The 10,000-nt window shown below is 53.6% G+C and overlaps 1 protein-coding gene across 14 annotated transcripts in view; it reads left to right on the forward strand.

Moving 5' to 3' along the window:
* EBF3 (EBF transcription factor 3) overlaps nucleotides 1–10,000 on the forward strand; it is a 117,257-nt gene that overhangs the window by 71,493 nt on the left and 35,764 nt on the right. For 10 of the 14 annotated variants that reach the window (XM_077877198.1, XM_077877200.1, XM_077877187.1 and 7 more), the window contains exons 7-8: nucleotides 5,486–5,567; nucleotides 9,139–9,283. In XM_077877198.1, coding sequence (XP_077733324.1) covers nucleotides 5,486–5,567; nucleotides 9,139–9,283 — 227 coding nt within the window. The remainder of the gene's footprint in view (nucleotides 1–5,485; nucleotides 5,568–9,138; nucleotides 9,284–10,000) is intronic. The other 4 variants (XM_077877188.1, XM_077877193.1, XM_077877192.1 and 1 more) reach the window with 1 other exon arrangement.

The following is a 10,000-nucleotide window of genomic DNA, read 5'->3' on the forward strand; positions in this document are numbered from 1 at the left end:
CAGGGAAAAGTCTCTTAAAGGCTCTATCTTTTAATTTGACTCTTTAACTGTTTCCTTTCAAGAGCGCAGCGGCCGCCGCAGCCCCGACTCCCCGAGAGGCCCCGTCCCTCTCCACGCGCCCCTGCGCTGCGGGGTGGGGACTGGGGGCTGTGGCAGGCGAGTGGACTGTTGGGACTGGGTTGACAGGAACGAAATGAGCCCTTCTGAAGTGAGCAGTTCGGTGGCGTTTAGTGCCTTCCCAACATGGGGCAACCACCACCGCGCTGCGGGTGCAGGCACCTCCCCGCCCCCAGAAGGAGACACCCCCCCCCCCCAACACCTCCTGCGCCCACCCGCCCGCTCCCAGGCCCTGGCCGCCACCCAGGTGGGGTGTGGGGACTCTTACAGCCGCATTTTCCGGTTGGTATTCTGTTCCCTTTCCTGTCAAGGTAACGTCACTAAAACAGCCTCCTGGTCTTGCCTTTTGGAATCGGGAACTGCAAACGTGGGGCTTGATCTGGAATGGGGTTCTCCTCCGGTAACCTCCGGAAGCTGTCAGCGCCGTGATTTACACACGGATGCTTTGGGTCTCCTGATTGATGACATGGAGGTCTGTCCATGGCCGCATTCATTTGCTGCTTATTAAGAGCTCAGCCTTAAAAGGGAAAGCCGAGCACCCCTTTACCGCCCGCCCCCACCACCCCCGCCAAAAAAAAAAATGATATCAATATTTTTCATTCCCGATTCAAATTTCCCATATTGCCCATAGTGGAGGGCCGGAAGGAGGAGGTCGTGCCTGCTGGGACAGAGGCTGGAATTGAGCCGTGGGAGGGGTGGGGGGGGTCTCCTGCAAGCCAGAGCTCTTTGCTCTGAGCCCTGCGCTCCACCTGTGCTAAGGCGGGGGCCGGGGCATCCTCGGTGGGCCTGGCGGGCTCACACCTTGCAGCGTGCCGTCACTCACGTTTTCAAACACCGGCAAGACCAAGCCCCGGAAGAGTCTAAGACTTGGTGATTAAAAATTAAAAAAAAAAAAAAAAAAAAGAATCCCTGCATATAGGATTCCCGAAATGCCGAGAAGAGGTAATTTCAAACAAGTGATACCCACGTGCAAAAGGCAAGCAATTAAAACTGCTCAAAGTTCCTTTTTTTCCTCCTCATCACCAGGGTGCGCACGCCAAGCCCACTGCATTTCTAAGGAGACAATCTATTTCTCCTTTGACCAGAGGGAAAAAAATCATTATTACATGATTAGTGGCTTCAGTTAGGTGAGAAGCAGCAGTGCAGGGAAGGCGGTGAGGATGAGTGGTATTAATTACCTAACACTTGCTGGCAAGATAATTTTATCAGTGATTTGGCCACTGGTAAGTTGCAGCTTTTGATAAAAGTGGGCAAGTTCTTAGCCACTGGAAACATGAGGGAAGGGGATGGTGTCAGATGAAATGCATCTCATCAGCTTTTCTCTGACAAACCAAATTCATTCCTTATGTAATTGATAACGGCCTTGTCCAATTATTTCGCACATTACAATACACAGAGGCCCCCTTTACAGGTTTTGCAGGGCTGTAATTAGCTATGCTAATATCCCCTTCATTGGTCCTAATATTGCTCAACACCTTTTGCCATCCTGGAACCCACGAGAGCCCCATGGCCTGTCAGGACCGCTGATTATTGAGAAGGATAGCTTTAATCAAACATAATTGCAGTTAATTTTTCTCTCCTGCTCTCTGTTGCCAGCGTCTAACGCCACGGACTCCTTGATATTCCATTAAATTACAATTAAGCAGCCTCCTTTGTTTCCGATCGTCCTGAACACCACCACAAAGTTGTGCGGCCGTTTAAAGGAGAGCTGTTTGTCCTAATTGCCTACGCGCACACAAAGGGCCAATTTACACAATGCCCATGTAGAATTTAAACAGTTCATAATGTAATGGATATTACACAGGAGCCTAACACTACAATTAAAATGATTTTCATCAGATAGAGAAGCTCTGGTTAATCAGCTTCATAAAAGTAAATATAAATGAACTAATTCATAGCTTAAACACACAGAAGTGGAGCAGACTCTGAAATGAGTCACTGCGGTGGGGGCTCGCCCCGTATCGTGGTGGCCGGAGGCTCCGGTCCCGACGGTTGGGCCCGCTGCTTGTCGTGGGCCCGCTCGGGGCGTCCTCGTCGGCCGCGGCTGCCCGGGAGGATGCTGACCTGGGCGCAGCCGGGACCAAACTCAACTTTCCTTGGCGGGCGCAGCCGGGGGGCGGTTCCCGAAGACGCGAGGGCCTGCCCCGGGGTGGGGGTCTGGGTCTGCAGCGGGGGTCGCAGGTACCCCTCGCCGGAGCCCGTGGCTCTGCCGCCCCGACCCCCGGGCACCCACCTTCCAGGTGCTGGTGAGCAGGCCGCCCATGTGGCCTCTGCTAATCCCCGCACGCTTTCAGAGCTGAGACCTGGTTTCAGAAGTAATGAGATCATACCTCTCCCCCTTTTCTAATCGCTACTGAGAACTTTCCAGGATTCTGCACGCGGTCTCCGAGCAGAATATTACCGGGGAGTTTCAGGGGCTGTGCAGCAGTTTGCCCTGGGCTGCTGTCTTCCCTCCTGCCTGAGAGAAACAAGTAAATAAAGCCCATATTTCAAGCTTGATTTACTCTGGTACCTACTGTGAAAGCTGATGGCTCTTTAGGGAAATAAAGACAGGGTCAGGGAATTAGTGTACATAATGGTCATTTTGATGATGGGCCAACAGATGCAATGGGAAGCACACTGTACACAATTAAGCATAATGTACTAATGACAGGTTAGAATTTTTATCGCCTCTTTGCCATCGAGCAGCAAATCCATGTTTAGCAGTAATAAAGAGTTTATTGGTGTTAAAGCCAAAGATTTTCTGACATAGGAAAGATTTTTCCTTTCATAACAAGAGTATTAAATCCTTTGTGTACTAGACTCTGCAAGTGAGATATGTAAAGTGGTTGTCAGATATTTCTTAGGGAAAAAAAAAGCCAATTACAGGGTAATTGAGTAAAAGGATGAGAATTATCATTTGACTTCACGTGTAGGGCATCCAGGGTCCTCACCCTCCCCAGACGTCATCACAGGCGTGTCACTCGCTGAGCCCTGGCTAGCGCCAGCGTCCCCTCGCGCTCTCCGTGCTTGCCTATGGTGTCAGCAGTCCCACGCCCTCTGCCGTGGGAAGGCCTAATTGAATCCTTCGGCTCGACGTCACCAAAACAGAGCTAAAAAGTGAGCACGAGGCTCCTCTTCCTGGCTGCAGCTTCCTCTCCCTGGCCCTGGATGTGGTGCCTGATTTGGCCTGTGTGATCGGGACCTGGGCGCTCTCCAGGGCCGTGCACACTACACCTCACCCCCACCTCCAACCCCAGTGTGCTTCCACGGCTCACGAGACACTTGGGATCCGGGCAGAAACTACCAGCGCCACATCCAGGATGAGCGCGTGTCTACCTGCGCCCGAGCCAGTCCCCGGGAATGCTTAGGTGTTCGCAGGGGTCCGGCCCCCAACTTGGCGCTGCTACGTTTTGCACGCCCCTGGCAGTGGTCCAGGCCCGAGAGCCCCCCTCGCGGCCCCGGCTGTTAAAGACCAGCTTCAAAACCCGCTCCTCTCTCTTAGAGGTAAAAGGTGAACTGGCTAAAAAGACATCAAGGAATGTAAGGAAATCTCCTCTGGGGGTGGGGCAAGAAAAAAAATATTTCACATCACAAAAAAAGCTCCCCGTTAGATGGCTCTGTACAGATGAGAGCGTCTCAGGCCGGCGCCTGCTCAGAAGATTAGCCGGGTGGTAATGTGTGGCATAATTGCACCATGTGGCTGTCCCCGAAGTGAAAACCTAATTGCCTGACAGGACGATAACTTTGTGACGCCCTCACCTTGTTAGGGCCTTCCTGATGCAGTTCAAATGCATTGTGGCCGCAGGTGCGTCTAATTTACCTCTCTGCAGAGCGCGTGGAGTTTAATTGCACAGTGGTTGTTAGGAAAAATTGGTGGGTGGAATATCAAGTGACTTACTGTATGCTGATGGCAGATGGTGCTGAGAGGCACCGCGAGCTAAGTGTAGAGGTGAGGTGAGTTAATAAAAGATGTAAATTCTGGCCTAAAATAGTGAGGCCTGGTGGTATGTAAGAAAATTTAATTAAGTGGCCACTATTCTTTTCCCCATCAATTGGGTTTTCCTCTGCCGCGGTGAAAAGTCACCCGGGATGTGCTGGGAACGCAGGTAGAGAAATGAGCCTTCGTCCGCGGAGTCTTTCTTATTTTCTGATATGATAATTGTCAACAAGGAACCTTGACCGTAAGGTTGAGTTCAAGGAAATCACGTGACACTTCATGAAAAATTAATAATCCTCAGGTAGGACAGAGGATGTTGGGACAGAAAAGAGAGGAGTTTTGCTGGTAGCCTTGCTGGCCAGGATGCTCAGACGCGGGAAGAGGGCGCATATGTCGGCCCAGAGGACCCTACCCCTGCCCCTACCCCACTGGGTCGGCCCGCAGTGGATGTGGCCTCGTCAAGATGAGGCAGAGCAAGACGCCCCCCCCCTTGCAGGAGCAAGACCCCCTCCCATGTCCCCCCGTGGTGGGTGCTCCTGCCAGGCCTCCCAGCACCCGCACACACGTGAGCCAGGGCTTGTGCACTTGTCACTGAGCATGCGGCCATGGAGGGGACAGCGTGATGAGGTCTTTGTCACAGCATCTCAACACTCTGTCAGGACCCCTGAATCTTCATGCCTCAGAGCACAGGGGCAGGGCTGGACGGGAATCAGAAACACTCTCGCCCCTGAGCCCAGCCCGGCGGCCGCTTCTCCTGCCCCTGACCTGAGCCGTGGCTTCATCGCTGTATCAAAATCCTCGATTATTTCCTTTAAAAACACAGGTAGGCCCTTCACGGCAGTCCTTGCAGTCCTCGAGACACACCCCCACGTCCTCTCTTTTCTCAAGGGTCCTACCCACCTTAACTTTTACGATATGTCTTCGGAAGCCCGTTCACCCAGCAGCGGCGCCCTCTGGGGCCGGCTGGCCAGATGCAGCTTAGCGCGTCCAGTGAAGGTTGAGTCACGGTAGAAGCAAGGATAGGTAGGACAGGTGGGCTTTGGGACCTCTCCTAAGGTGAGGTTTGCCATCTACCCAGGACTTGAGTGGGACCAGGCATCCCGTATTCTTACTTGGTGAAACTGGCAGCCCCGTCGGGTGGACCGTCCCCCGGCAGGTACCATGCAGGGGTCCAGGCCAGACACAGCCAAGGTCCAGACACAGGTCCAAGTCACAGCGGCTGCCACAAAGCCTGGAGACCCGCGACGTCAAGATGTGAGTCGCTGCTGGGGTCTGTGGCCGTCCCCGCAGGCGCCCGCCGCCAGGGTGGCATCTCGGTACCGCCCCCTGCAGGTGGCGGGCGGGCGGCCGCGGGTAGCCTCCACCTCTCCCCGCGCAACCGCGTCTTTCTAAAAGTTTGTGAGTTTGTCTGATGACCCTAACAAATATCCGTTTTTTGTATTTTTATAGATTCTTTCTAAAGTTTTTCCTCAAGTGCAATCAGAACTGTTTGAAGAATGCAGGCAACCCTCGAGATATGCGGAGATTCCAGGTACACGTCTCTCAAAGACACGCGGCCTCGGTCCGGACTTTTAACGTGAAATTTGCGTTCTCTGATGTTGCAATTGTTCAGAAAACAGTCGTTAGTTCTCCGAGGAGCAAACCAGAATTGGTTCATTTGATAAACTACTCCAACCAAATTGCTTTAACAACGATTCGGCCCCTTCCGTACGCCGGATTCACGGCGTCTGTGCACGGCCCACGGCAGCCGGCGTTGGCTCTGCACACGTGACCTCGGCTTTGTAAGGTGCGCCTCCGAGGGGGGGTTGGCCGTGCCCAGCCTGTGCATAGGGCCGCCAGGCACCTGCAGGTGGGAGCTCTCAGAGCTGCAGGCGAGGCGGGGCTCCCCCTTCCTTTCAGCCACGGTGTCATAAATACGGTTTTAGAATCTTCTCAAACACGTTCGTACGCAACGGAGCCTGTTCCTCAGTTGCATGTAGTCACGTCCCGTTGATTGGAACTGGGAGCCCGTGCTCAGGGGCCGCCTTTTAGGGATGGACGGGTGGAGTTTTCACGGGGCTGAGCCACAGGTGCAGGCGGTTGGGTGAGCATGAGACCTTGGCTCCTCCTCACGAAGGAGGCTGCACCTGTTTGACGCAGGCCTCTACAAGTTCCAGAATGTTCTCCGAGGTCAGGCTCCTCTCCCTCGGGGTGATGTGTTCTTGCTTTCCTTAAGCCCACACCTAATTGCTAGACCACGTTCCTGGATGCAGGCGAACTCATACTCTGGTTTGCTTCAGAGGATTCATCTCGAGGCAAGAAGGTAGAGAGCTTAGATGGGTTATCGCTGAGTTCATGTTTTTCTTGCCTTTGTGAATGATTTAGGAGGTTACTTCAGGGTGAAAGGTACTCCATGCACAATGGATTATTTGGCCGATTTTAATTGTAAAAATACTCTGGGCCGGGACACAGAACTGCTGCTCGTCCCTACCAACCAGAGAAGAATCTGGCAGCTAACGGGAACAAGCACTAGATGGGAGGACTTAGGATCAAACCGCTCAAGGTCATTTTTGGAAATTTAACTTATGTTCCAGTCCTTTAGGCCATGTGACATTGGTCTAGCCAGCCAGCCAACCAGAGAAGGGTGTGTGGGCTGGTCCACATTACACTCCGCGGGTGGGGACAGTGTCTCTCGTAAACAGCTGGGCCCACTTCCACTTTCTTGCCCCAGGCTGGCCGGTGATACCAGCCTGTCTAAGCGGAGTGGAGGTCACCCATTGTCTCACATGGGCCAACACGCCGTCAGTTGCAGATGAGCCCACAGTTACTAGAAGGATTTGCTCCACTCTCTGGCTCATCTCCTCGCCTCTCAGGAGGTTTACCTGGACCTAAGAGTATGTCAGGGTATTACTGACAGTATTTCCAGCTGGCTTCACCAACTCAGCACCTTCCTGTAGGTGCACGGCAGGGCTGGCCCAGGCCAAGACACAAAACACAGCTTGTCTGCTTCCTCTGCCGAGCCACATGCTTTTCCCTTGGTGACTGACCTATATAGAGATGACAGAGCAAAGACAGTGTCCTTTTTTTTTTTTTAATTTTTATTTTTACCTTTCTTGTTTCTTTAATGTATCATAGTCTAAGAACTTGAGGAGGGTCAAGTCTGTGGCTCAGCGTTAGTTACGGGGCCTCACCTCATGCTCGGGTGGTGGTGGGCGTCCTCCAGAGCCCAGGCCAGGAGCAGCCCTGTGTCCTGGGGGCAGAGGCTGCTGGACCCTGCGGATGCCCGCCCCACGGGCGAGGGTCCAGGACAAGAGGATGACATGTCTGAAAGGGGACGTGGGGACGCCGACGGCGGTGCCCTCAGTGCTTTGAGGCTCAGAGGGGCCCAGTATTGTGGAGACTCCAGCAGTCTTGGCGAGGCTTACCTGGGAAAGAAGTGTCAAGGAAGCTGCCCCTGTGAGGGCGTTTTGGGGGGGTGCGGTGGGCACACCGCCTGCTTCACGACTTCCTGTGGGGACTGAGACTTTTTATGAAAAAAAAAAATCAATTACACATATATTCAAATGCATATATAGACACATGTATATGTCATGCATATATATACACACACATGGTTTTGACCTTTTTTAACCCCTAAAAATGCTATTTTAAAAAAATTTTTTGATCACTCTTATTTTTTTCCTAATAAACTTTTTTTTTGGGGGGGGAGGGGCAGAGGGAGAGAGCGAATCTCAGGCAGATTCCCCTGTGGAGCACAGAACCTGACACGGGGCTCGATCCCAAGACCCTGAGATCATGACCCTAGCCAAAATCCAGAGTCGGACGCCTAACTGACTGAGCCAACTGGCTGCCCCTCCAGTAGAGTGGTTTTCTTAAAAGGCAGTTTTAGGCTTTTGGGAAGAATCCTCGGAAGGTTCCGAGAACTGCCATGCACCCCCGGGCACGCCCTCTGTCCCCGTTGGCCCTGGTGCTAACGTCCTGCGTTGGCCGGGCACCCTGGCTACGTAGACTGGACCAGGGTTATGTTAACTGTGGTCCGCTGCAGCTCTGGCCGTTAGGAGTCATTTTCCGGGGCGTGTTTGGACACGTGCCGGGCAGCGGGGAGGGCAGACGTGGACTGGGAACCCCTTCCATTTCCTCGTCTCCTGCTCCAGCTGCGTGTTTCTCTGTGGGGTTGTCCTCGTCGATGGTGGTGCTGGCCCTCATCGCCCCAGTGTGGCCGGGAGCCAGGCTCCCCGCGCCCCCGACGCAGGCTCCCGCTGCACGAGTCCTGCTGGGAGACCCAGACTGAACCAGGGCTCACGTCGTGGCCGCTGGTATCAGCTCTTTGGGAGATAACGGACCACGCAGGCCCACCTCTGCTTAAGAAACATCTGGAGGCTGGGCAGTGAGTCCCGTTTCCCCGAGTCCATTCAAGGGTGCCGTCTCTGGGGTGCTTCGGCACAAGCTCACCTGGGACGGCGCCTGGGGTCGGCAAGGCGGTCCAGCGGCAGGGGCCTTGCCGTCCCCCGCGGTGAACTTGAGAAAGGATGCTTGCTCTGGATTGAAAACGCTGTCACTATTCATATCCAGCCCGGTCCTCTCAGGTGCAGAAAGTTCGTTACCAGACGTTAGATGTAATTGTCCCATCGACCCAGGGATCATGGATGATGGGCTGGGGTGGCGGGAGCTCTTCTGGTTTAGGGAGCTTGTTTTTTGGCAACTCTGAATCCTCACAACTCTTCAAGGGAGGACGGTCTCGAGTGAACTAATTTTAATTAGATAAACTATCTAATCGATATGTGAACAGATCAATCAAAACAGCAGCTTTAAAACGAGCGGCTGGAGGGGTGTTTCTGAAGCTAATGGCTAGAAGAATATTTCTCTGAATTGAATTCACTTGTTAGCATAATAGGAGATTAAACTGTAATTAGTGTAGCGGGTTTTGAAGAGAAGCAATCTTGAGTCAAAACAAAGCAAAACAACCCGCCCACCCCCACCAGCCAAAAAAGCTGCGGGTGCTGGCGGCCGGGAGGCCCCCCCAGGCGCGGGCGCGGCGCGGGGTGCGCGGCGGCTTCTGTTTCAGCCCCGGGCGGCTGTGCTTCCCTCCGCCAGCCCGTTTCATATCCACTTCGTCTTCGCAGGTTGTTGTGTCGACAACAGTCAACGTGGACGGCCACGTGCTGGCCGTGTCTGACAACATGTTTGTGCACAACAATTCCAAACACGGGCGGCGGGCCCGCCGCCTAGACCCGTCAGAAGGTACGGCCCCTTCTTATCTGGAAAATGGTAGGCACATGTTACATGTCTTTTTTTATTTGCAATGCTTCTTTTCTTTTGCACCATCCTTTATGTTGATCCATGTCGCGCTGCCCTCACCAGGGGCCCCTCCCGGGTCTGCGGGCCCCGCCTGGGCCTGGCCGCTCGCCCCCCGGAGCCCGCCTCCCCTTGTGGAGGGGCCTCGCCCACCTCACCTGCCATGGGCTTTCACTTTATTGTTTGTTTCTAAGCTTTCTTTTGCTTGGAGCTTTTCTTGCAGTTTTAGTTTATTTGGTTTTATTTTGGCTGTCCGAAGCCCCCATCCAGAAGGTCATCCCCGGATACTCCGTGCACGTGGCGGTGGGGGGTCACGGGGCTGCCCGTCAGCTCAGAACAGACTTCCGGAAGGACCATTTCCTGTCCCTGGATGGAGCGGGTTGGGGGCAGGGTGAAGGGTGTGAGGGGAAAAATCCGCATAAAATGTTTTATACCAAATGCTTGCAAGTGATTGACTTCCTGTTAAAAGAGAAGAACTTCACTAAGACTGATAGGCAGGGGGCGGTGGTCTTGGACGTGGAGTCCACATCCAGAGAGGCTTCAGGTGCAGAGAGCAGTCCCCAGCCCCTCCCGCACATCCCCACCACTCCTCACACCCCCTGGTCCTCTACCAAAACACTTCCCAATAATCATGAGATTCAGACCAACACAAATCATTGAGAAAGTAACATGAGGTATTTGTTTTTTTGT

Source organism: Canis aureus, chromosome 29 (genome assembly GCF_053574225.1).
Source record: "Canis aureus isolate CA01 chromosome 29, VMU_Caureus_v.1.0, whole genome shotgun sequence".
NCBI classification, from domain to species: Eukaryota; Metazoa; Chordata; class Mammalia; order Carnivora; family Canidae; genus Canis; species Canis aureus.